This window comes from Natator depressus, chromosome 5 (genome assembly GCF_965152275.1).
Source record: "Natator depressus isolate rNatDep1 chromosome 5, rNatDep2.hap1, whole genome shotgun sequence".
Lineage (NCBI taxonomy): Eukaryota > Metazoa > Chordata > Testudines > Cheloniidae > Natator > Natator depressus.
This window is the reverse complement of record NC_134238.1, coordinates 129858172-129885677: the sequence shown is the minus strand read 5'-3', so window position 1 is coordinate 129885677 and position 27506 is coordinate 129858172. Positions and strand designations below refer to the sequence as shown.

The window sequence follows — 27506 nt, the reverse complement described above, 5'->3', positions numbered from 1 at the left end:
AGCTCAATTAGAGGATCTGGGTTTACAAAATAAAGGTGCTGGAGGAGTAATCATCAGCCACTGCTCCTTGTGCAGGAGACTCCCCAGCAAACTGCTTAAGCAAAGGCAGAGCAAACTGCAGCTGAACTCCAGCTCTGTAAGGACGCTCATGCTTCCCACCTTCTTGCAGGGAGAGACTGAGCGCTGGTATTTGGAACTGAGCATGGGGCCCCTCCTCCGCCCTCACTTATGATTTTATAGCCAATAGGTGGTGAGGGTTATTTGCATATTTCCATTCACATAAGGAGCCTGAAGCAGTGACAGAAAAGGGTCCCTCCTACTCCAGGAGACCTGCTGGCACTTTTTGCACTTAACTTTAGGGAAACTTTGCACAGAGCTGCAGGCTGCACAAACTGCACTCACTTGATTTCCTCTGGACACTGGAAAAGGGAGACCTCTCCAGTGATGGCAAGGGGAGCACGGCTGGCAGCCCTGGGCCTGTGGATCCACTACCTCGCTGCTCTCTGCACAGCTACTGCCACGACACAAGCCACTGTCCCAAGTAAGTCTGCGTCCGTGGAGCGGGAGAAACCCTGGAAGCTGCAAGACAATATCGCTTGTGCAAACATCAACTGAACTTCTGTTTGTGACTTTATACTAAAGGGATGGGGGGGCTGCTGGGGATGTGCACAGGGGAAAGGGGGGCTGCTGGGGATGTGCACAGGGGAAAGGGGGGCTGCTGGGGACGTGCACAGGTGGGTATCAGAGCATGCATGGGGGAGACAAGATTGAGGTGATGGGGGCATGTACAGGTGGCTGTTGGGGATGTGCATGTCAGAAAGAGAGGCAGTGTTGGGGGCGCGCATAGTGGAGCCCAGGGATATGACTAGTGAGATGCAGGGTGATGTTGGGTGGATGCACAGGAAGGAAAAGAGGCATCGGGGCATGCACAGGGGAGATGTGTGGGGCATACATGGGGGAAGTTGTAGAGCGGGCAGGAGGCATGCACAGAGGAGGGTGTGGGGCAGGTAGGAGGCTGTTTGGGGGAGACACAGGGAAGGTTTTTGTGGGGCAGGCAGGGAAGGTTTTTGTGGGGCAGCCCCAGGAGGGGGCTGGGGCCATGCAGAGAGGAGGGTGTGGGGCAGGCAGGAGGTTGTTTGGGGGAGACTGTGGGGCAGGCAGGAGGGGGCTGGGGCCATGCACAGAGGAGGGTGTGGGGCAGGCAGGAGGGGGCTGGGCCCGTGCACAGAGGAGGGTGTGGGGCAGGCAGGAGGTTGTTTGGGGGAGACTGTGGGGCAGGCAGGAGGGGGCTGGGGGCATGCACAGAGGAGGGTGTGGGGCAGGCAGGAGGTTGTTTGGGGGAGACTGTGGGGCAGGCAGGAGGGGGCTGGGCCCGTGCACAGAGGAGGGTGTGGGGCAGGCAGGAGGTTGTCTGGGGGAGACTATGGGGCAGGCACAGGGGAGGTTGTAGGGCAGACAGGGGGCGGCTGTGGGGCGGGCCACGCACGGCGGTGGGGGCCGAAGAAGAGGGCCCCGGGGCTCGCAGGGGGCCGGTCGCTCCGCTCCCCAGCCGGCGGCGGGCGGCGCAGCCGGGCGCGGGGCGGGGCGGGGCGGGGGGCGCGCCGGGGGCGTGTGCGGGGCGGGGCGGGGCGGCCCGCCCGTGGCGCGCGGCGCGGCGCGCTGGAATGCCCGGCACGCGGGCCAAGGTCACCCGGGCGCGGGGCCGGGCGGGGAGTCCCTGCGGGCTGCTCCGCTCCTCCCCGCCCGGCGCTGCCGGCGTGCCCAGCCGCGTGCCGCGGGCCCGGCGCTGCCCCTGCCCCTGCCCCTCACCGCTCCTCGTCCCGGGCGCTGCGGAGCCGAGCCGCCGGCGCCGCGCTCTCCGGCCCTCCCGGCACCTCCCTGGTGGCGCTGGGGTCCCGCCTGCTCTGCCCCGGGGAGGCGAGGGTCAGGCCCCCAGCCCTGGGCAGGGCACCTGGCTACTGGCCCAAGTGGCTTCTCCATCGCTGAGGTGCGGGTACTGACTGCAAGGAGATGCCTCCAGGGAACAAGCCGGGGGGACTGGGTTATTTTTTGTCAGGAGCAATGTGGCATCTGACTGCCCCGTTAGTGATCATGGCATCTCCTGGGTGGCAGTCGGTGCTGGTTACCGCACAGGAGCTGGGCCCTAGTCGTGTGTACTATTTATTTTTGTGGGTCAAGTGGCCTGCCCAGTTGCACAATAGACGTAGCTGGAACATCTTGAGCATTCATGTAAAAACAAAACCTAGTTGCAACATGGATTGGTGTTGTAACGAATGCCTTTCAAGAAGATGAAGCAATTAGAGTAAAGTTGGAAGATGAATATTCTAATCCCACAGTGGATATACATATAGAGCACACACAGAACATGGAATAGAGGAATATATCACCTAGAGAATAGTCGACTTTCACTAATTTTCACTTTGCTAATCCACAAAACTAATACACTTTCAACAAAGAAACTTTCAACCGACTTTTCATCAAAGGTGGGAGAGAGACTAATGTTTTTAAAAGTCTGCACAGTTAGAAAAAAGTTTGGACACATCTGTTGCAAACCACCAAGTGAAACTAAGGTGGTAACTAACTATGGCCCAGATTCTTAGCGGTACTTAGATGCCTAACTGCCTTTGAGGATCTGGGTCTACATTTTTTTTTCTCATTATTTTTCTTATAGCTGGCCTGAGCCTTCCCACACATCTCCCACCCGCCGATCAGGTTGGCAAGAGCAAACAGGACAAATGCCCACTTTTGCCAAAAAAGTCGGGACGGCCGGGACAGGGCATAAAAAAGGGACTGTCCCGGCCGAAACATGACATATGGTCACCCTAGGCCACAGTGAAAGGAATATATTCTCACCTTTAATCTTATTCTATCAATGGTAATTCTAGAGCACCCATCACAATAATAGTTTAGTGGCATAAAATGAGAATTCTCTTCCCTCCCAGAGCAAACTTATAAACGTCGTTTTCATTCCTTGCTTTGAAGCCTTTCTACTTAATGTGTTAGTTCTCCCTAATAATAGATGATGTGGGAACCACCTGTAAGAACAACTCAGATCTAGCCATGCCATGAACTCTCACTGAAGTCAATGCGTGTTTTAGGAGCAGGGGAAAGCAGGATCTGGGCCGCAGGAAACAACGTCTGAATCCTTAATAAACAGTGCACGGTATAATCAAAGGAAGATTATATTTATAGGGCTAAATTCTCAGTTTAACCAGTGTAAATCTGGAGTAATTCCATCTAAATCAAAGGAGTTACACCAGTTTACATTAGTGTAAACGATTAAAAATTTGGCCCCCAGCTTTTAATATTCCTTGTAAATGCTGTGTTTGGGATAGCTCTGCCAGAGCTGCTACTGTAACAACTTTCCAACAGAATCTTTGGCACTTCTGAGAGGGTATATTGGAGAACTAACAGCATAGTGCAATCATAGGATCCTGCTGGATTTATAATGTGTGAGAAGATCTCGTATTTGGGAAACTGGCCTGTACATATACTCCCTTGGGCATCAATATAAAAAGGGACCTTGTATTTATTATTGTAGAAGTCGGCCCACAGCTGCACTTTATCATCTTAACACTGTTTTAAAGAGTGATTCTTTACAGTGTTTTAGGATGCTAGGACCACTGAGCTTTGTGGACGGTCCTAAAATGTAGGAGAGATTCTCCAGGGCGTCTAAAGGATGGGAAAGTACTCCCAGTGTATCATTTTACAAGCATACCAAATGCACTTGAGGGACGCAGTCATTCCGCAGGGAATGACTCAGGTTTGGAGCCAGCATGTGTGCCGACATTTGTGCCCACATGGAGTCCTGCTGAGTCCTGTGGAGCTCTGTGCAAGTGCAGCAGTTAGCCCCTGTAATATTTATTGCAGGATTAAGGCCACCGAGTTCTTTCCTCACGTGTGGGATAAACAAACTAAGTTGAAGCTCTTGCACAGAGTAGTTAAACAATAGCCTGCTTTATGGGTTGTGTTGTGGAGCTGTAACAAACAGTGTGATTTTATTGTATTGTTTAAACCACTCAAATCAAATCAAGATTGATTGTTTCTGTAATTTAGCCCTTGCAAAGGCATTTCACTTGTCTGAGTTACAAAACTTTACTTTGTTAGGGAACATGGGCTAATATAAGAAACTTGGTGGGGTATTCAAGGTGACTGATACGTGATGTTCTATTGCGCTTTATCAGCTGTAGGACTAGTTATCTCAACAGAACTCTCACTGTTGTTTGTGTAAATATTTGAGCATGTGTGTGTTGATTTCAGTGGAGCTGTGCCAGCTGAGGATCTATCCCATGATGTTTTTATGTATCTAACAATTTGAATTTCCACATCCGTGTACAAATGATGAAATTCTTGTTTATCCAAGATTCCTTCCTTAATCCACAGTTCAAATCCATTGATCCATAGTGAATAATTATTTAGATCTTATGATACTTTATATCCTGCACCTAGATGGGGTAGTTCAACTTGCTCAAAATTCAGTTCTCAACCCACCTGACAATAACGATAAATTCAATGAAGGGCACAGTCTTGCTGCATTGAAGTCAATGGTAATTTTGCCATTGACTTCAGTCGGAACAGGATCGGGTCCATAATGCTTGATTCTCCTCTTATTGATACTATCCTTCTACTTGAGTCAGGAGCCATTTCAATGTCTAGAGAAGTCAATGGGAGTCTTTTCATTGGCTTCAGTGGGCAACGGATCAGGCCGTAGCGGGACTGGAGTTCCTTCTGATTTTCACAGCTGCAGTACTGCCAACATCACGTGGTCAAAAATCACAAGTGAAGCCTCAAAAAATCATGAGAATGACTTAAAAATCACAAGGATTTTTTTAAAAAAATAAATATTTATTTTACTTATGGGTACTTATGGGCACACTTGTTTCACTTGTAGATTTCCCGCCCCCTTCCCTCCACCCTCCCAACCAAGAGGGCAAGAAAAGTTTCCTTTTTAACAAAAGGAAGGTGAAGATTCTCTTGTCGCCTCCTGATTCCAGCACCAGGGCTTTAAGAAAAACACCAAATACTGTGAGACTTGGGATGAAATCGCGAGAATGGGCAACATAGCTAGGGCAGGATCAGAAAAGCAAGTTCTTTCAGAGCAGAGTCTGTACTTGGCCTGTTACTCATAACTCTTCTACTTCCTTCAATTACAAAAATAAAATAAGCCAAGCATTGTAGATTGCATTATTTTGACTGGCTCCCAGACAAATATTATGGTTAAAATGTGTACAATAAAAAACCCAGAGTGAATTTCATGGCAAGAAAATGGAGTTTCTTTATAGTGCATCATCCCTACACAGATGACAAAGGCCAGAAAATTATACTTTGTATTTAAAAGTATGCATCTGAAAGGTATTGCAACACTGACTACAATGATATTATTCATGTGCTTAAAGCAACATACATGCTTTTGTACCTTGCTGAATCAGGACCAGAGCAAATACTAATTTTTAAAAAGGAATAATTTTGCTCTTAAAGAGCACTTAAGTCACCATTCTCTGAGGCTTTGTCTAAACACAAAGTTGCACCATCTTACCCAAAATTAGTTGAAAACCTCTGTGTGGATACTCTTCATTTGATTGAAACCTGACTTCTATCAATTTTAGCTTATGTCCATTCTGTGCCAAATTCAGCTAAATTAATACGAGCCATTTTAAATCAATAAATGATTAGAGGGGGGATGCAGCAGTTTCACTAAATTGTTTGTTTTTAAAACCCACCTTTAGTTAAACTGACGTGAGTTTGTGTATAGACCCTACATTTCTTTGGCTCTATGTAAGAACTCAACGGTTAAAACCCTGCATCAGAATTTCCTTGCAGCTAGTTTACAAATATTAAACTAAAGTTGTGTGATGAGATTTTCTTCTCATTATGGTCGCTACAATCATTATGCCTTCAGGAAAAGGTAGTATTATTCGAACTAATTTGTGCTGGTACAACAAAAGACATTGCGTTTATACTTTGAACAGGGGCACAAATTGAACTGGCAAATTTTAGTTTTCTGAGTGGCTGTACATGGCTGTTTAATAATGTGTCTTAGCTGGGCCTACTTTTAGCCCATAGAACCTCTTTGTTATTTTAAAGCAGTATGTAGTCCACATGTATGTAAGCACAGCTCACAGGGAGATCTAGGTTAGATATTAGAAAAGATTTTCCTAACTGTAAGGATAGTTAAGTACTGGAATAGGTCACCAAGGAAGGTTGGGGAATCCCCTTCATTGGAGGTTTTTAAGGATAAGTTAGACAAACACCTGTCAGAGATGGTCTAGATATACTTGGTCCTGTCTCAGTATGGGGTGAGGGACTAGATGACCTCTTGAGGTCCTTTGCAGCCTATATTCAGTGTGTGTGAGATATGTATACGAATGAATGTGTACGTACACACACACACACACACACATGCCCTCCCCCCCACTGAAATTGCAGATTCTAAATAGAAGGGGGAAAGAATTGTAATTGTAGTGAATTCTAGTTTTAAGATGTGAGATGCAGCCAAATCATCTTATTCTGTGATCTAATCAGATTTGGCATGCCAATGGGAGGTCAGGACAGTACTTGAGGAAGACCTCCAATGAACACCTCAGAACAGCAGGAAGTAATTATTGGTGACTCGCATATACATAATGTACTCTGAGTAAGTAACTACCTGGTGTACTTTGCTGCTGGAGATGCTGCCCTTCAGCTGAATCCCTGACCATTTGTGGCCACTGAAGAGTCCATGGCACTTATTGTAAGTATAGGGGTGCTAATCCTGGCAGTCTAGATGAATCGCTATTCATTTTGACCTCCTAGCTCTCCCCTGCGATTTCAGCTGGACACAGTAACCACCTTCGCTTCCTCTAACCATGCATGTGGCTTTGCATGGTTACATGATTGATGTGGTCGCAGAGGTGACTGCATTTCAGTGGTGGATGAAATGGTCCCTATGTATAAAGGTGTTTTATGAGGCTGAGTTAATGAATATTTGTAAAGCACTTTGAGCTCCTCCAGTGAAAAGTGCTGTAGAAATGCAAGCTCTTCTCGTTAATAATCACATACACTTCAACGTAAGAGCATCCCTGGGAGTTAAGTTATTACAAACTAGAGGGTCTATTCCATACAGTGCTGTAGCTGTGTCAGCCCCAACATATTAGAGAGAAGGTGGATGAGGTAATATCTTTATCTTTTAGAGGGTATACTCTCAGCTACTCAGAAATAATAGCCTATGTATTGGAATGGACACACTATTAAGCAGATGCCAGTTTAGTCTATATTTTGGATGATTATCAAATAGTTTTAATGCAGTGGGGAATTGCCATGTAGTAGCTAAATACAAAGAAAATAGTATAAAGGGAATGCAGGTGGAGTATTCTTGTTTGTCTTCCTGTATGAAAAAGGAACTTACATATGCAAAGTCTTTATGAGGTTCTGTGTATTTCATAGTTGAAAGCTGCTTTTATTCCTTTTTAAGACTTTATTGAGTCATCAGTGAGTGGAAAGTTTAACAGTTTGATGTTTAACTAAGAACTAGTCAGCCTCCAGGGCTTTCTTTTTCTGGGTGGAAGAAAAATGATCCTAGTTACACTCAGACCATTTTTCAGAAAGAAGGTAATGGACTGAAGAGATAATTAACACTTGTGGTGAGAGTGAGAAGTTCTGAATGGGTTGTACATGGTGGGGAGGGGGGGAAGGAAATCCCCAAAGGGGGTAATTTATAAGGAATAGATAAAAGCCAGGTCTACACTAGAAACTTTTACTGGCATTGCAATGTCAGTTAGGGGGTGTGACTTTTCTTTCTTGCCAGTATACAAATGCCCTAGTGTAGACAGTTCTATTGGCATGAAAGTGCTTTTGCATGTATAGCTAATATTGCTGTATCACTGTTTATTTGTGATGCTGGATGCTAACACCCCCAGTAACAGCAGTGTTTTGTTTCCAGGACTTCAGGGCACATGCAAATACTAACAGTTTAGGCCTCAGTTCAAGAAGGTAGTTTAAGCACAGGTATAACTGTAAGCACGTAAGGAATCCCATTAACTTCAGTGCAGCTACTCAAGTGCTTAAAGTTAGGCATTGCTTAATTACCTTGCTGAATAAGGCAATTTAACTGAACACAAAAGGTTGGGTTTTAAATCAATTAAGATATATAATACATGAAATTTACAGAATGACAGTATTGAAAAATATAGATACCAGGCAGGAAATATTCTCTCATTCTTAACATCTTCCTTCCAGAAAATCAACTTTTTGTCATGGAAAAAAATCAAGCAAAAATGGCTATTATTTGTGTGTCTCTTGCAAAAATGCCATACTTTGTATCTTTGTGTTCCCTGCTTTGGGTCTGAGCATTTAATAATTATATTTAGTGATGAGCTGCCAGAAGCTGAAGAACCGGTTCCTTCAGTTGCTCCGGGTCTTCGGCGGCACTGAAGGACCCACTGCTGAAGTGCCGCCGAAGGCCCGGAGCGAGTGAAGAACCTGCCGCTGAAGGCGCACAGTGCCACCAGGTGAGTAAAAATTCACAGGGGAGCCTCACCAACCAAGAGCTCAGGTGGGACAGGCAGGATGGATGGACAGGACAGGAGTTTGCCCACCCCTTTAACAACCGGTTCTAAACCAGCTGCAAAATTTAACAACCGGTTCGCGTGAACCAGTGCGAACCGGCTCCAGCCCACCACTGATTATATTCCCAGAACTCTGTGAAATCCTGCCGCAAATGGTGCCAATAAACATAACTGGTAAACAGAACTGAGAAGTATTGGCTTTTGCTGGGTGGAGAAGAGGAGAAATCAGTACTTGTTAAAAGGAAATCTGCCAACTAAGGCCCCAGTTCAGCAAAGCATTTATGCACATGTCTACATACATCTCCGTTCAGCAAAGCCTGTAGTTAATCACAAGCTGAAGTACTTTGCTGAGAGTAAGGATGGCCTGGATACATCAGGGCCTAAAAAGGGGGAGAAATATTGGTTTCCAGTTTTTAGGAGCGTATTCCAAACAACGGAGGAAATTACTGTTATAAAAGTGTATACTTTTTATACTGCACTGAGTGTGAAACCACTCTCCTCCTTCCTCTTGTCATAAAAATGAAAAGCAATTTATATTTTTATTTTGAAAGCAGAGAAATTTCTCCAAGGAAGAACTGCTCATTGCAGGCATAGCATACCACATGCGGTGTCATTACTAATATGCCCTTTCTCCTTCACTAGGATGGATAGAGAGCAGCTTTTCTTAGAAAGTTGGTTATCAGATCGTCTGACGCAATATTGCCTTTGAAACATGGGCTTCTGTTTTGTTAGCTCAGTTTTAATCCCCAAGGCTGGCTTTTGACCTTCCCACTTGCTTTTTTTTTTTTTTTTTTAGTCAGAACAAACCTAGACACCCACATTGCATAAAAGCAGGGATGAGTTTGCTGCTGCTAATGAATTACTGAAGAATCTGTTTGTTATTGCTTAAGTTATTTTCATTAAAGCTGAAATTATGGGGAAGACACCTCAATAATATGAAGCTTATCAGTGATTTCTCCCTCTTCCCCAACCCCCTAATTTGAAACACTTGGGCATTTCTCCACAATGCAGTGCTAATTGCTTTTCAGATGCACCAGTTTTATATCTTTTCCATTACCAGATTAAAATAAACGCCTAAAATAAACATACTCCTATAATTGGCCAGATTTTACTGTCCTTATTCTGGCAGGGAAATGGGCCTTAGAGCAGGGTGAAATTGATTTTACTTTGTCTTCTGACCTCTTTAGATCTGTGACTATCAAAATGCTTGGTTTTTTTATTATGCATCTTCCTAAACCTGTTTTAATACTTGTTTCCAATATGCTGCCTCTACTATAGAAAGCACCAGAGAAACAAAGAGAGACTTTGAGGGGATCGAGAGCAAATTTTCTTTAAGGACAGCTGACGAACCTGACGATGACATCTGCTACTTGGTCCCTGGTCAGGAAGACACCGTGGCACGATGCAACTTCAACCATACCAGTAAAACCTTTGTGGTGATCCATGGATGGACGGTAAGAGGAAACTTCTCCCGGAGCTGAGCTGCACCCAGAACTCCTATTGTTGTCAGTGGGAGCTCCACACACAACGAGCAATTGCAGTGTCCGGCCCTGCAGTGGGTTACTTAGAAGCATAGAAGATTAGGGCTGGAAGAGACCTCAGGAGGTCATCTAGTCCAACCCCCTGCTCAAAGCAGGACCAACCCCAACTAAATCATCCCAGCCAGGGCTTTGTCAAGCCAGGCCTTAAAAACCTCTAAAGAAGGAGATTCCACCACCTCCCTAGGTAACCCATTCCAGTTCTTCACCACCCTCCTAGTGAAATAGTGTTTCCTAATATCCAACCTAGACCTCCCCCACTGCAACTTGAGACCATTGCTGCTGCTTCTGTCATCTGCCACCACTGAGAACAGCCAAGCTCCATCCTCTTTGGAACCCCCCTTCAGGTAGTTGAAGGTTGCTATCAAATCCCCCCTCACTCTTCTCTTCTTCAGACTAAATAACCCCAGTTCCCCCAGCCTCTCCTCGTAAGTCATGTGCCCCAGCCCCCGGATCATTTTCATTGCCCTCCACTGGACTCTCTCCAATTTGTCCGCATCCCTTCTGTAGTCGAGGGACCAAAACTGGACGCAATACTCCAGGTGTGGACTCACCAGTGCCAAAATAGAGAGGAATAATCACTTCCCTCGATCTGCTGGCAATGCTCCTACTAATCCAGGCCAATATGCTGTTAGCCTTCTTGGCAACAAGGGCACTCTGCTGACTCATATCCAGCTTCTCATCCACTGTAATCCCTAGGTTCATTTCTGCAGAACTGCTGCATAAACCTGGTGCATTTCAGTGCCATCCAGTGAAATACATTACTGAAACTTGAGCCCATGACAGAAGTATGTTTACAGTAAAAAAGGTTTTACTTTCCTCATTATATGGCTCCTTCAGCATCTGGGGTGGGGGCGGTGACTCTCTCTCACGATGTGTCTGTGCAGCATCTAACCCAGTGAGGCTCCAATCTCAACCGAGGCTTCAGGGTGTTACTGCAATACAAATAATAATGCGAAATCTCTTTTCAGGTAACTGGAATGTATGAGAGCTGGGTCCCAAAGCTGGTGGATGCTCTGTATAAGAGAGAACCTGACTCTAATGTCGTCGTTGTAGATTGGCTAAGCCGTGCCCAGCAGCATTATCCAGTATCTGCTGCCTACACTAAACTGGTGGGAAAGGATGTAGCAGTATTTATTGACTGGATGGAGGTAAGCACTTGTACAGAGGGCTAGATGACATGGATTGTGTAGGTGCTCAGAGTTAGAATAGTTTAACAGTACAGTTTAGTTTGTTCTATCTCCATTCTAGATTTCTTTCAAGAGGAAGTTCAGGCCATTCAGAAAGTGTGTGTGTGTGTGTGAGTGATTTTTCTAGCCAAAGATTTAATAATAGAGGCAAAACTAGGTAAATGTTCTATGTGGCCCACACACACACATCTGAATTGCTTTGGAGAGATCACAACTGGAAGAGTTTGTGTTCATTTGTAGTCGTTTCAATAGCAGAAAGATTCTGATGAACCAGAGGGAATTCAGAGAGGAATGGAAAGGGATGGAGGGGTTGAATGATCAGGAAAAGTTAAAAGAATTGAAATATAGCTTTCCTTGAAGACAATGAAGGCCGGGCACATGGTAAGAGAAACTGACATTGAAGCAGACCAATGGTCTAAAGTTAGGTGCCTACATCTGTACTTAGGACTGATTTCATAGATGCTGAGCAACCCCAGTACACAACAAAGTCCACAAAGTTCGGCTGGTGCAAGAAGGAGAATGCTGTCCCTTTCGGGGGTGGTGGTGGGGAAACAGGACAAATTAGCCTCCCGCTAGTCTCCTTGCCATCTGCCCAGCCGCTGCTCACCTCCTCACGCCCTGTGCCGGCCCACCCGCTGCTCTCCTCCTCACCACTCTCCCACCCGCTGCTCGCCTCCCTGCTAGTCTCCTCGGTGTCCATCCGGTCCCGTCCCCCCGCAGCGTCTGCCCCCCACTCTCCTCCCTCCTCCTCGCCGTCTGCCTGCTCGCCTGCTCACCCCCTCCCGCCTGCCACTCGCCTTCCCGTTCGCCTCCTCATCCCGCTCGCCCTCCTGTCTCATCTCGCCGCCCACCTCCTCACCTGAATATCGGGACAAATATCAGGACCAATCGTACATCGGTCGGGTCACAGGACAAAGGGCTAGATATTGAGACAGTCCCAATTTTTATCAAAGCGTGGGGCCCAGGGCGGCTGCCCCGATTTGCCCTACCCAAGGGATGGCTCTGAATGGGGCACATTGATTCCCTGAGCAATATTGATCTACTGCTCAGCATCTTGTTTGATGGAGGCCAATACCACATGTCTCGGGAGAAGGTGAAAGAAACCCCATAGTTGGATAATTAAGGAATAACTTGCCCTTAGGAAAATCTCTTCCTAAATCCCATGTGTCAGTGATATGCTTCAGGACATACGTTCAAGTGTTTATATGCATAAAATGTCTTAATCCTCTCTGCAACTTTGGATGTTCTCATTATCTATCTAAATGTCTAAGGCCATGGCTTCACTGGGGAAAAGGGGTGTTCTTAAATCACATTATCTAACACAAGATAAAATCCTAGTAAAAAGGCAGTTCGGAGTCTTCACACGAGTTAGCAGGTCAGGTTCAGAACCCCGCGTCCCCGTAGGCTAATTCCACTCCTTGCAGGGAGGGGTTTCAGAAGCACTCAATGCTCAAAAGCTGGCCTGCTCTCCTCCCACTGATGTCAGTGGCCAATGCCAAGTGCTTTTGAAAATCCCCCCTACACCGTTTTTAAACCCCATTAAGAGCTTAGACTCAGCAATCCATTGTTCTTCTATTATAAGAATAGTCTACCAATATCTGAATGGCAGAAGGAGAGGGTTTTTTTTATTTTAGGGTGGTACTAGGGGACAAGGCTAAGAAAAGGAAGATACAGGCTAAAAAGCAGGAGACCTTTCTTAGTGGTGAAATCTCTTAAACCAGGGGTGGGCAAACTATGGTCCAGGGGCTGCATCCAGCCCTCCAGATGTTTTAATCCAGCCCTCGAGCTCCTGCCAGGGAGCGGGATCCGGGACTTGTTCTGCTTCGGCGCTCCAGCCAGGGAGCGGGGTCAGGGGCTTGCCCCACTCCGCATGGCTCCCGGAAGCAGCAGCATGTCCCCCCTCTGTCTCCTACATGTAGGGGCAGCCAGGGGGCTTTGTACACTGCCCCTGCCCCAAGCGCCAGAGGGCAGGGCAGCATACAGAGCCACCTGGCTGTGTGCATCCATGTAGGAGCCGGAGGGGGGACATGCCGCTGCTTCTGGGAGCTGCTTGAGCTAAGTGCCACCCAGAGCCTGCACCCCAACCCCCTGCCCCAGCCCTGATCCCCCTCCCACCCTCCAAACCCCTTGGTCCCAGTCTGGATCACCCTCCTGCACCCCCAACCCCTCATCCCCAGCCCCACCCCAGAGTCTGCCCCCTCCTGCACCCTGAACTCCTCATTTCTGGCCCCAGAGCCTGCACCCCCAGCCACACCCCAACCCCCAATATCGTGAGCATTCATGGCCCGCCATACAATTTCCATACCCAGATATGGCCCTTGGGCCACAAAGTTTGCCAACCCCTGTCTTAAAATGTGCAATAGCCTCCCAAGTGCCAAGTGGAAACCCCGTGCCTGGGACCCGTTAAACTTGACTGGACAAAGCACCAGAAAACATAGTACAGGGAACAATGTTTCTATGGTAGCAGGGTAGTGCTGTGATTGGTATGAAAATCAATGATGGGATATGTGCACAGCTCACCCCTCTCTGAGATGGGCAGTGATGAGAGCAGCATATATGAGGTCAGCCTATGATTCTATGATTCTATAGCCTTGCTTGACATTAATTTTCTTTAGGAGAAGATTTTCAAAAGCACAAATGGGAGTGAAGTGCCCAACTCCCAATGGCTTTCAGTGGGAGTCTATCTGCCCTTTGTGCCTTTGAACTATAGAACCACAGGGTTAGGAGGGATCGCAAGGGTCATCTTGTCAAGCCCCCCAAATCTGCCCTTAATCTTTTACATGGCACCTAATCCTGTCCCCACTGAAATAAACGTCAAACCCTATTGTCTTCAGTCAGGGACTGAGTGGGTTTACAGTAAATTGCAATTTTCCAGATACTTTTTTTGTCTTAATTGTTTTGGTTTTGCACCCTTGGAATTTAATTTTTTTTTTTTTTTTTAAATCTTCCATAGGAGCAATTCAATTACCCACTCGACAACCTCCATTTGCTGGGCTATAGTCTTGGTGCGCATGCTGCTGGGATTGCTGGAAGTCTGACCAAAAATAAGATTAACAGGATCACTGGTAAGAAACACCCTGCTGTTTATCTGTTTGTGTGCTCACAAAGAGAGAATGGGGGACTCTGTTTCTCCCCTGGCTTCTTTCTCTCCTACCTTCGTCTTGACATTTGGTTTGGTTTTAGTTAGGGCTGTTGATTAATCAAAGTTAACTCATGAGATTAACTCAAAAATTAATTGTGATTAATTGCAGTTTTAATCGCACTGTTTAACAATAGAATACCAATTGAAGTTTATTAAATATTTTGGATGTTTTTCTACATTTTCATATATATTGTGTTCTGTGTTGTAATTGAAATCAGTGTATATTTCTGATAAACAAAAGAAATAGTATTTTTCAGTTCACCTCATACAAGCACAAGTAGTGCAATCTCTTTGTCATGAAAGTGCAACTTACAAATGTAGATTTTTTTTTGTTACATAACTGCACTCAAAAACAAAACCATGTAAAACTTCAGAGCCTACAAGTCCACTCAGTCCTACTTCTTGTTCAGCCAATTGCTCAGGCAAACAAGTTTGTTTACATTTGCAGGAGATAATGCTGCCCATTTCTTATTTACAATGCCACCAGAAAGTGAGAACAGGCATTTTCATGGCACTTTTGTAGCTGGCGTTGCAAGGTATTTACGTGCCAGATATGCTAAACATTTGTATGCCCCTTTATTGTTCGGCACCATTCCAGAGGACATGCTTTCATGCTGATGACGGTCGTGAAAAAAATGTGTTAATTAAACTTGCGACTGACCTCCTTGGGGGAGAATTGTATGTCTCCTGCTCTGTTTTACCCACATTCTGCCATATATTTCATGCTATAGCAGTCTCTGATGATGACCCAGCACATGTTCATTTTAAGAACACTTCCACTCCAGATTTGACAAAATGCAAAGAAGGTGCCAATGTGAGATTTCTAAAGATAGCTACAGCACTCGACCCAGGTTTAAGAATCTGAAGTGCCTTCCAAAATCTGAGAGGGACGAGGTGTGGATCATGCTTTCAGAATTCTTAGAAGAGCAACACTCCGGTGTGGAAACTACAGAACCTGAACCACCAAAAAAGAAAATCAACCTTCTGCTGGTAGCATCTGACTCAGATAATGAAAATGAACATGCGTCGATCCGCACTGTTTGGGATTGTTGTTGAGCAGAATCTGTCATCAGCATGGACTCATGTCCCCTGGAATGGTGGTTGAAGCATGAAGGGACATGTGACTCTTTTGCGCATCTGGCACATAAATATCTTGCGACGCCAGCTACAACAGTGCCAGGAGAACGCCAGTTCTCACTTTCAGGTGACATTGTAAACAAGAAGCGGGCAGCATTATCTCCTGCAAATTGTAACCAAACTTGTTTGTCTGAGCAACTGGCTGAACAAGAAGTACGACTGAGTGGACTTCGAGGCTCTAAAATTTTACATTGTTTTGTTTTCAAATGCAGTTACTTTTTGTACATAATTCTACATTTGTAAGTTCAACTTTCATGATAAAGCGATTGCACTACAGTACTTTTTACAGTGCAAATACTTGTAATCAAAAATAAATATAAAGTGAGCACTGTACACTTTGTATTCAGTGTGGTAATTGAAATCAATATATTTTAAAATGTAGAAAACATCCACAAATATTTAAAGAAATGGTATTCTATTATTGTTTAACAGTGCGATTAATCACACAATTAATAGCGATTAATTTTTTTAATCTCTTGATAGCCCTAGTTTTAGCAATGGTGATTGTGCCTATGTTTTATGCCTTTTATTGTTGACTTGCTTGGCCTATTGTGATTATTGATTTGTGTGATGATGGGCCCTAGAGGTCTGAACCCACTGTGCTAGGCACGGTATGTTTGACCTATAAAGCAAGGAAAACCCCCAGTTTGTCTGTGGGTCTGTCTTCACTGCAGAGCTAGCTCAGGTTGTTACTCTGATATTGCCTCTAACCTCCTTCCTGTCCACCCGCAGAGTTTTGTGTTGCTTTAAACCCAGGTTGGTTGGCCCTGCTGGGGCTATTGGCTAGATCACAAGTGCTGCTTTGACTTGGGTTGGTAATCCATCCACTTTGCAGTGAGGACACAGGCTAACTCACTTGAGTGCTGATAGTCCTCCAGTTCCTTCCCACAATTTCGTTCCCCTCTTCCCCCACTTATGCCCAGAAAGACAGAACAAGACTTCACAATTCACTAGGACTTCTAGGAGAGAATTGTAGAGCAGCTCAATTCACTGCAACACAAGAGTCATGGATATGCCCCCAGAACCCCTAGTGTTCCCCCCAGATGAGTGCAGCACTGTACCAGTGAGGACAGAGTAACTTGGGTAGGGTATTGCAGTGTCGATGCTCACAACCAGGTGAAACTAACCCCGGTGTTCAAACCCAGGTGCTGAGCCCCTGAGTTAAACTTAGAACTGTCCTAGCAAGGTTAACAATCTGTTTTAGACCCGTTTTGCCATTTTGGTATGGGAATTTGCACAGTAAGGGAAGTGGATGCAAGTGCCACAATTGAAACTTTTATTTACTATTAGAGCAGGTCACTTTTTTGACTTTGATGCAATTTTGAAATTAGAACTTTCTTTAAAAATCAGGAACACTGACAATGATCTTTTTCCCCCATTATTCATCTCCCGTTCTCCCCCCCAACACACACACACACACACACACACACACACACACACACACACACACTTGTTTTTGTACCAGCAGTTGAGCTGGTTGAAATATTTCAATTTTTTGACATTTTGAATTTAAAAAACTTCAAATTTTCAAAATCGTGGAAAAATGGGAAAACATTTTGAGAAAAGTCATTTTTTTTCACTGGCTATAAATACTGCAAACATGTAAGAGTTAAACTGCCTCTTTTATGTACACCATATTCTGTGTATTAATAATAATAATTAATGAAGCTTTAATGTCTATTTAATGCTTTAGCATACATGAATGTGTGCTTTCATTAATGTATTTAAGGAGGTGACAATGCAAACAAAACAACTTTTAAACTAAGGCTCCCAAACTTGGGGCCTGTAGCACAGATTACATCAGTTTCATCTATTGATTTGGATTTTTTTACTCCCATGAAGGTTTAGATCCAGCTGGACCTAACTTTGAATATGCTGAAGCAACCACACGCCTCTCCCCAGATGATGCTGATTTTGTCGATGTCCTACACACCTACACCAGGGGGTCTCCAGATCGCAGCATTGGGATACAGAAGCCCGTTGGGCATATTGACATCTACCCAAATGGAGGAGGCTTCCAGCCAGGCTGTAATCTAGGTGAAGCTCTGCGCCTGATTGCAGAAAAAGGCCTTGGAGGTAAGGCTAGTTGGGAAAGAGAAGGCTAACACCTGCCCAAGTGATCGTGGGGTGGGGGGGGACTTTCAACAGCACCTAAGGGCTGGGCTACACTGCAGCTGGAAGTGAGTTCCAGCTCAGGTAGACGTACGTAGGCCAGCTTTGATTGAGCTAGCATGCTAAAAACAGCAGTGTAGCCATGTCTGTGTGGGCCCTGGGTGGTCTAGCTGGCCCAAGCAAGGACCTAGGGCCCTGGATGGGACTGTACTTGGGCACTCGTCTGTCCCGCCCCCTGCGCCGCTGCAGCTGTGCTGCTATTTTTATCGAGCAAGCTTAATCAAAGCTAGCATGCTGCATCTACCCAAGCTGCTCCTTGCTCCTCTAGCTCCAGCCGAGGTGGACCCTGGGCTACTTAGGAGCACTGCAAGTCAATGGGGCTGGTGCGCCCTAGGCACTTGTGACAATCTCCCCATAAAGCCCTCATCTCAAATGGATTGTTTTATCACTGATCACTCTGACTGGGGAATCTGATTATCTTCCTTCAAAGATGTGGATCAGCTGGTGAAGTGCTCTCACGAACGCTCCATCCACCTCTTCATCGACTCCCTCCTGTACGAAGACAAGCCAAGCCTGGCCTATCGCTGCAACACAAGGGAAACCTTTGAGAAGGGGCTGTGTCTGAGCTGCAGGAAGAACCGTTGCAACAATCTGGGCTATAAGGTCAACAAAGTGAGAGCCAAGAGAAACAGCAAAATGTATTTGAAGACTCGCTCTCAGATGCCCTATAAAGGTAGGTGGCAACCGTTTCATTGTGGAAAAGATATTTTGTTCACACTGCATTGTGTGGGAGGAGAATGATGATCTTGCCTCTCTGCAAACTGATGTCAGGAGACGCTGAGCTCCTGAAGATCTTGGAGGTTTTTCCGTTAAGGAGAAGAGGGTGGGGAAGTTGATGTAACAAAATGTTAAGAGATCCAAAGGGAAAAGGACCTATCTTGTCCAGTGTAGTCAGTAACTCTGCTTGGAATAGTCTGACTCTTTGAATTTTTCCATCTCTTTCTTTTCCAAACCAATTCTTACTGTTGCTGGAAAAACTAAAAGCAAACCCAAGTGTGGTGAGTGACTTATTCTGAGATGTGCAGTCATCAGACTCAAACTCGATACAGTAATGCCTGTGCCGGAGCCTGTCACTGCAAGACATACACTTTTTTTTCCTGATTGCCACAGTGGCTATTGGTCTGAAAGGAAAATTTCTGGAAAGAATCTGAAAGCTTTCAGCTAGGGAAGGAACTGTTAAGGTAGATGGCTGGCTAGGTCAGCCTAGTAGCATTGACAGTAACATATGAAGGACCCAATTATCCAATTATGGCTTTGCCACAAGCACTGAGTAAGGAGCAACAAGAAGCTGCACTACTCCAGAAGTAAGCCGAGGACAAGCAGTACTCCAAGTTTCTCTGGTGCGGCCAGTGTTGGAACAGTGGCCAGACTGGAGTTTGTGGGTGTTTACAGTGCAGTGGTGATTCGCTGAACCAGTTACAACAGGGGTGGGCAAACTTTTTGGCCCAAGGGCCATATCGGGGTTGCAAAACCGTATGGAGGGCCGGTAGGGAAGACTGTGCCTCTGCAAACAGCCTGGCCCCCGCCCCCTATCCACCCCCTGACTGGCCCCCTCAGAATCCCCGACCCATCCAACCCCCCCCGCTCCTTGTCCCCTGACTGGCCCGTCCTCGGACCCCCCCCCCCGCCCCTAACCGCCCCCTCTGGGACCCCACCCCCTATCCAACCCCCCTGCTCTCTGTCCCTGCCCCCCGTTCCCCCTGACTGCCCCCCAGGACCTCCTGCCCCTTAGCCAACCCCCCGCCACCATGCCGCTCAGAGCGGGAGGACAGGCTTATTGGAAAGCCTGGGAGGTGGGTGGGTGCAAGCCACACTACACGCGCAGCGGCGTCCCTGCTGGGGAGGGGGCACAGCTGTGGAGGGGCTGGGGGCTAGCTTCCCCAGCCAGGAGCTCAGGGGCCGGGCAGGATGGTCCCGCGGGCCAGATGTGCTCCATGGGCCGTCGTTTGCCCACCTCTGAGTTACAATCAACTTCACAGGGACTCTTTGCATGAGAAAGAACTACTCCTTTGAGTCTGGGTGTGCAAGGTTAGCCCCAGCACGGAGACACTTGAACCTTTCCCATGAAATGATACCAAGCCAGTACTGAAGCCCAAGCGAACAGTTTATATTGCCATTCCAATGCCAAGCGCAGATAACCCTGAAGTATTTGATTCGGCTATCCTTGCTCCTGTTAAGTAGTCCTTAACACACGAGAGTCCCCTTGATGTCTGTGGAACTACTCACATAACAAAGGGCTAGTCGGCTTGAGCAAGGGTGGCAGATCCAGGGTTGTCAGGTTTGCTAGTTTCTTTCTCTCTCTGTCTGCAGGCTGTTTGTAATGATGAATTTTCCTTTTCTGTTCCTTCCTCCACCCAGTCTTTCATTACCAGGTCAAGGTCCATTTTTTTGGCAAGGTGAATGTGACCAAGACAAATCAGCCGTTCCTGGTCTCTTTGTATGGCACGGCCGATGAGAGCAAGAACATTGCTTTGATACTGTGAGTATCAATGGAAATCCAGACAAGCACAAGTACAACCCACTGCTCACAGAGTCTCCTGCTAGGCCTCAGTCACAGAGAGTATGAATCTATTGCAGCCCCAACTAAAGAACCTGGCTCTCTAGCACAAACAGTAGAGACTTCTGCTTTGAGCTCTCGTGGTTCAAATGTGGCTAAGATAGCAGCTGTGAGCCGTGCAGTACTGAGGCTTAGCATATAGGCTCCCTAAGGGCCACTTTGATCCAACAGAGATTTGAAAAAGAAACATCAAGTCAGGCTTGTGGCTCGTCATAACCAAAATTCTCCAAGCCAAAAAAATTCAAGACCTTATTGTGTCCTCAGTCTCTTCAAGCAGAGCTCCCTGTTGAAAGCAGTGGAGAGTTCTGCTTACACTACGATAGCTTGGATTTGCTGTTATGCAAGAGTGGTGCTCTTCCCCCCACCCCGCCCACTGTAGAGCCTTAATGTCATGTTCCCATTGAGTTAAAGGCAAAGACTTACATGTAACTTAACATAGAGTTTTGTTCAACATGGGTCTGCCACAAGCCACACAGATGGGGGGAGAGGGGGAGGCGCGTAGGAGCTGACTAGCAACAGATTGACTCAGAGATGGGAGCTAGGGTGGGTTGTAAGGGCCTGAGCTGAAGTCAGTGGAAAGATGCCCATTAACTACAGTGGACCTTGGATCAGGCCTGGAGTGAGACACTTGCCCATCTCTGAAAATACACAAAGGCCCACTCACAGATTGTAACTTATTTTTTTTCCACAGACCTGAAATTTCCACAAACAAGACCTACTCCTTCTTGGTTTACACCGAAGTCAATATTGGAGACCTCCTCATGCTGACATTGCAGTGGGAGAAGGAATCCATTTTCAGCTGGTTGGACTGGTGGACCTCCTACGCTTTTGACATCCAGAGGGTCAGAGTGAAGGCAGGAGAAACTCAGAAAAAGTAATTCAGTTTAAATTGATTACAGTAAAAGTTGAAGATTGGATTTCATTGCCAGTGTGTCAGGACTCTCAAGATACCTGGTGGGGGTGGAAAGTGATTAGGAGCATTTGTTTGAATAAAAGCCAGGGGTCAGATTCAGGGATACATGCTGGTTGTTTTGTGCTGCTGTAGTGATGCAAAGAGCCATGAACCTGGCTCAAGCAGCTAATTAGGTTAGGTTTACAGATGTTTCACATCACCATAGCAGCTAGAGCATCTCCGTGATTCTGGTCCCATAAATTCCACTCAGCACCAGTCAGCCATGCACTTAAGTATGTGGCTAACATTAAGGATATGAATAATCCTGTGGACTTTAGTGGAACTATTCTTGTGCGTAAGAACCTTGCTGAATCAGCGACTTTGATCGTATTTGCAGCCCCTCTCACCTGCCTCCTTCTGAGCATTTGTGTAAATAACATTTTCATCACAAAGAATGCTCATGAGAAGGGAGGGATTCCTGAACACCGTTCCACATTTGTATTCCCACAGGAAGTGTGTGTGTGGCCATCTTGGAAGTTCTTTATCCGTTTGGGAATCCTCCAATCAGGAGGGCAGCAACGGCAGCATGTGACTTTGTTGCGCATGAATACCGCATACCCAAAGCAGCACTCATCAGTAGTTCAGAAACAGAAATACATTCACATAAACCAAATTTAGAACAGTGACCATATTCATAAAGCTTGAAATCTGTTGGCAGAAAATCTGAACTGAAAAAGGGACTTAAATCTGTCTAATTGTTTGTAGTGTAATACATCCAGCTCTGAATTTTGTACAGTAGTAAGTTTATCAAAATACACAGTAATGATAGCTGGACAAATATGGAAAATATAATCAACAAGTAGCTTTGGCCAATAAAAGCAGCTGCTGGATTTGGGTGAAATTGGCAGCATGCTCCCCTGAACCTTTGTGAATGAAGTAAGGTTTTTAACCAAGAATGTTCAGAGAAAGCAAAAGTCACATGAATATTCATGTGTGTAAACTCCTGGGCCAGAATTTGCACTTGAAGTGAGGTTCTTCCAGCCATTTAAAAAACATGTCATTAATCACAAAGGGTGAAATTTGGTGCAGAGGGCCTGCAAAAAGTCAAATTTACCTCCTTTCCCAAATTTCTTTCTGCTTGTATAGAAGTGCTTTCCTGAATCAGGTTCCAAGAGCCTGATTGCTCAGCACCTTGCACTATGACCCTTTAGGAGTTGAGGTCATTCAGCACTTTGCAGAATTGGGCCAATAAATGACAGTTTGGGAGCATGCAGAGTTGTCACTCTAAGTGGAGTAGCCATTTGTCCATAACAATGCACTGGAACAAGTCAGTGTCTTTTTAAAATCTCTTACCAATGAAGTTTCATTGTACCTAAGTTCACTAGAAACTGCCTGGGCTGTTTGAAATGTTACAAATGACACTACGGGAATGTTTAAAAACAAATACTGGTTTTATTTTTCAGATAGGGTATCTTAATGTTCTTTTTAGCACTGTATAAATAGGTTTTTTTGGTTTGTTGGCATTTTTAAAATTTTTTTAGTTTGGACAAAAATGTTTTGTTTTGGTAAAATAGTTTGTTTAGACTTTTAAAGGAAATTCTGAAATGGAAAGTTGTTGCAAAGCAAAATTTAAATATTTTGTTAAGAAAGTGTCAAAACAAAATTTTCAAAGTGTGTTCTTTTGGGGGGGGGGAGTGAGGGGGAAGCGTAGGGTTGAAACTAAAAACTTGGCCAAATTGACACAAATTGGTGAAATGTTTCAGTGTTGCCAAACCCACTTTTTTTGCTTGGAAAAAAATTTCAGCTGAAAAGTTTCTCCCAGCTCTAGCCGTTCCTTAGCCAATTGCTCCTGCATTTAAGAAAGAAACGATACCATCCTTGACAAAGGCACACTGGTTCTGGGCATTGATTGCTTTCTAAGAGCTAAAACGGCTGTCCCTGCTCAGCTGTGTGAACAGTCTTACGTTTGATCTGCAGGATGGTGTTCTGCTCTCAGGATGGGATCTCTCACCTCAGAAGAGGGAAGAAGGCTGTGATGTTTGTGAAATGTGCTGATAAGCCCAACAAAACAGACAAAGGGTAAGAGCTCTCCTGCAACATATGATGCCACACAGACAAATCAATGAATGTAGAACATTGCTTTAAGGATGTTCTCAGTATTGGCTGAAACCAGGCAGTACCAAAAGTCTGGTGAGAAAACTGACTTCCATGGTAACGCTGGTCAGTGCTTGGTGAGCTTTGGGGAAGCATATGAACTTTGCCAAGGTTATCAAAACTCAAGTGACTGAATATTTGGGCCTGGTTCTCTGCTACCCTGTATAGTCATTGACCCCTGTGCAAAGGGAGGGCAGAGGGGGCGTAAATCCCTACCAGCCTTACATCCATGCTTTGCACATGAGGGGCCAGGTCGGGTATAAAGTGATGCCTTCTAACTCATCAGGAAGCAAGCACACTTTTTTGTCTTCAGGACTGTTTGCGGTTTCTTTTAAAACATGTGCATCTTTGTTTGGGCTTTACAGCTAGGTTTCAGGCCATCAGTGGTGGGGCAGTATTTGATATAGTAGCTCTTTTTAGGTCTCATGGGTGCACCTGTCTATTTAGGTCTCAGTTCTGCATAGTGATGTACCAGACCCTCGCTCCAGGGCTAAATTCCAGTGAAGTCAGTGGGAACTGCTGGTGCTCAGGACTCCTCTAAAAATCAGGGGTGTGTGTGTGTGATAATTAGTGACCAACAGCCCTCAAAGAGTTGAGCAGCTAACATATTGTCCCACAAAACAATTGTTTAGACTTCTTACAAATCCCACAAATAAGGCTAATATAGGTTATAAACTGCTCCTATTTCTCTTTTAGAGACCAGTCAAGACCTTAAAGAAAGATCAGCTCTTGAATTTTCTGAAGAATGAAGTGAATGAAACATTTCTGCTTTGGATGGAAAAATAATCCCCATTATGCTGGGTGTTCAGAACTGAATGTATTGAAATATTTAGCAGCTGTAATATTGCTGGCCTTTTAGTCTGCTATTCCTAGCTATTCTAGGAGACGCTTTTGTTCAGTGTCTCAGAACACACAAAGTGGTTACTTAACTATAAAGAACACATTAGCCAAGTAGTTTAAAATACTTCTACAGAAAGTGTAACATCTTGATTACCGGGAAGAATTAAGAGTTATTTTGCCTCAAAATACCACCTTGTAACAAGGTTTCTTGATATAATGTACTGTATAGCAAATTCCTAGTATTTATTGAAAAGTCTCATTTCTGGGCCTGTATTTTGGCTTTTTTAATTTGATTTCTTAATTTTTAAAGACTTTTCTAAAACTGGACAGATGTCTGTTTTTGTGGTTGGGCAACTACCATTCAGCTAATTAATGAGTTTAAAGACCCTTCGCTGACCCTAGCTCAAGGTGGTCAAATACATATTTAGCATGTATTCCTCATTTAGCATTTCCTCATTCGGGAAAGCATACACCTGCTCTTGCTAAGGCTAGTACTCAAAAGATGCCCAGGACTGAATGAATATGGAAAGAGAAAATTCTGGATAATAACGAATCGTACTTGAGGTAAACTCCAGTGCTGTGAGTACCGATTTAGCCTTAGGTATGACCTGTTCATCTCTACTCTGTTAAATAGTTCATCCTGCAATACCTTTCCAATCATGGGAGATGCTGGCATTTTCTTTGTCCTGTGATGATATTTTAACATTAATGGGTAACCTCTTTTTCAAATAAAGCCATCTAAACTCTGACATTGCTCTAGGTTAGGGGCTTCAAAAGAAGCAACAAACTGGAAACTGCAGGAAACTTATTTTCATCACCTGTTTACAACAGCAATGCAAAATGAGGTGAAAACCAGGCCATTCTGCTCTGACGCGGAGTTTCAGTCATTCGAGCCACAGCTGTGCTAGCCTCGTGTTCACTTGTATTTTCCAGACATGAAAATGGATCGGCTGTGTGATCATCATTCCCTTTGCTGATAGTCTTGTTTCCAAAGACCACTGTCTATTTCTTGCCTATGACATAGGGGTAGAAGCTGTGAGCTGCAAGATTGTCTGTCTGAAATGTCACAAATTTCAGTAAGGTGCAGGATCTAGGCCATTTAAGGAGCCTGAGTGTATTGTTCACAAAACACAATGCTCTGAGATCACTTGAATTAGAAGTGTCACAAACACACACACAAGTACTGTAAAACCAAAGGGTTGGCTTTTTAAAAAAATAAATAATGTACATTTATTCTAATGCCATGAAAAGTTCAGTAGCTTTCTTTTATTAAATCATAAATCAAAAACTGGGGAGGAAATCCTGAGCTAGAATATGATTACATAGCCGTGTTTTATAATCCTTGCATTTATTACAAAGCATATGGTGAAGGTAGCATTTGTGCTAAGTCATCCAGAACAAAAACCTACGCCTGTCTGTATGTTGTTTTTTTCAGTCCGCATACCATTCATTAGCTGATGAGGTGAACAAAGAGCTAACCCAGTGCAATAGGTTGGAATGCCCACAATTCAAAAGGTGCTAAAAATGTGATGTCTTAACCCAGTGAAGTATGGCTGAGAGGATAAGAGAGCTGCTTGGGATTTGGAGCATGTCACTCAAGTCCTCTAAAAGTGACAAAACAAAGTGATTCATGTTTCCAGTTGACGTTGCTTTTACTTGCATTTTCCTGAAAGATGAGCTCTTTGGAAGGAAGACCTGTGAGGACATGTATACTTTTAATACAGGATGTAATAAAACACCTACAGCACTTGAATGCCCGATGGTGAAAGGTTTCTATACATGAGGACACATGATTTAGCTTGAAATGTTATTTATTACCTGTAAATATATATATTTTTATGTGTGTAAAGGTAGTTTGTATATATTGCTGAGATTATCAAGACTATCTCCATTTATACAGCTGTGTGCTATTAATCCTGTATATAGCTTTCAAAGACCTACTTAACCATGCTTATAAAATAATGCAGTGTAATATACATTTTCTAAAGAAAGCATCTCAATTTTGTACAGAATGGAAACCCTAGACTTTAATAAAATTGTCAAATTAATTCCCTAGTTAAACTAGTTTTGTTTTGCAGAAATAAGCATTGAAACATTAGTGGTATTTTAAAACTGACAAAATTTGCTGGACTCTGGGAACAGATAGAGGGAGACATATTTTCAAAAGCAGCTAGTGATTTTCAGTGCTTCCAGTTTTGGTTGCCCTGCTTGAGATGCCTTAAAGGGGCCTGATTTTAAGGAAAAGGCAGAAAAAATCAGAACCTTCTAAGATGGGCACCCCCAAATCAAGGCTCCTCAAATTGCTAGCCATTCCTGAAAATCTTGGCCCGAAGGAAAAAAGTAGTTAATCAAATATTGGGCCTTCCAAACTTGACACTGTCCATTTCTATAATGTTGAAAGTCTTCTTTCGTTTTTTTGCATATGGCATAATTACATTTCTAGGGCTACCAAACACATGACTAGAAACTTGCTTATGGCTGAGGTGTGCTTGGTGCAGCTAGAGGGATGGGTGGCTGTGTGGAGGACAAAGATAGATGTAATCCACTTCACTTTTCTATCACTACCTCCTGCTGTTGGGGTCGTTCTGCACCATAATAATTCACCCAGCACAAGCTAGAGCAGCCTGCAGGTGGCTGTAATTTTATGATGTATTGTACCACAATAGACAGTGATAGCTAGAAAGCAGAAGAGCCCTGGCTACACTCATCAAGTGAAGACAGAAGGGGTGATCTAGGAGCCATTAAAGCAGCCCTGGTTTAGCTGAGGCTCTCCTTGCACAGGGCAATGCTTGAGTGACTGAGCTGGGACACTGGTGGGGAATGAAGATAGGCTTATGGATGTAGAGGTAGGTGAACTTTTTCACAAATAGTTTATTCACTGAAAAATGCAGTTTTGGTGCAACTGAAGCTATTTGTGAATTCAGGCCTTGTCTACACTTGCAAGTTGGAGTGCATTAAATCAGCCCCGGGCGCCCTAACTCCTGAGGTGTCCACACTGGCAAGGCATGTAAAGTGCCCGGACTCCGCGGCTGGAGCTGCCTGGTAATCCACCTCCACAAGAAGCATAGAGCTTGCTGCACCCTGGCTGGAGCGCCGTGGTGCCAGTGTGGATGCCCTGGTCTATTAATGCGCTCTGATCGGCCTCCAGGAAGTGTCCCACAATGCCTGTTCTAGCCATTCTGGTCATCACTTTGAAGTCTACTGCCCTGCCCTCAGGTGACCACCTGTCAGACCCGCCCTTTAAATTCTCTGGGAATTTTGAAAGTCCCCTTCCTCTTTGCTCAGCCCAGCGTGGAGTGCTCTCAGCGAATCTTTCCAGGTGATCATGCCCCCCCGTGCCA

At 45.0% G+C, this 27506-nt stretch overlaps 1 protein-coding gene across 1 annotated transcript; it reads left to right on the top strand.

Annotated features, from left to right (window-relative positions):
• Positions 1 to 312: 312 nt before the first annotated feature.
• On the top strand, positions 313 to 26181 carry LPL (lipoprotein lipase). Its single transcript, XM_074952154.1, has 10 exons — positions 313 to 541; positions 9822 to 9997; positions 11053 to 11232; positions 14225 to 14336; positions 17393 to 17626; positions 18153 to 18395; positions 20081 to 20201; positions 20971 to 21153; positions 23149 to 23250; positions 24022 to 26181. Exons 1-10 carry the CDS (start codon positions 445 to 447, stop codon positions 24038 to 24040), a joined length of 1467 nt encoding a protein of 488 aa, XP_074808255.1. The 5' UTR covers positions 313 to 444; the 3' UTR covers positions 24041 to 26181.
• The last annotated feature ends 1325 nt before the right edge of the window (positions 26182 to 27506 follow it).

What these genes read in the sequence shown, in the direction of transcription:
- LPL (XM_074952154.1), top strand. Translation starts at nt 445, where the DNA reads ATGGCAAGGGGAGCACGGCTGGCAGCCCTGGGCCTGTGGATCCACTAC. An exon ending in TGCAGAAAAAGGCCTTGGAG is followed by an intron (nt 17,627 to 18,152) that starts GTAAGGCTAGTT and finishes CTTCCTTCAAAG; the next exon opens with ATGTGGATCAGCTGGTGAAG. An exon ending in GCAGGAGAAACTCAGAAAAA is followed by an intron (nt 21,154 to 23,148) that starts GTAATTCAGTTT and finishes TTTGATCTGCAG; the next exon opens with GATGGTGTTCTGCTCTCAGG.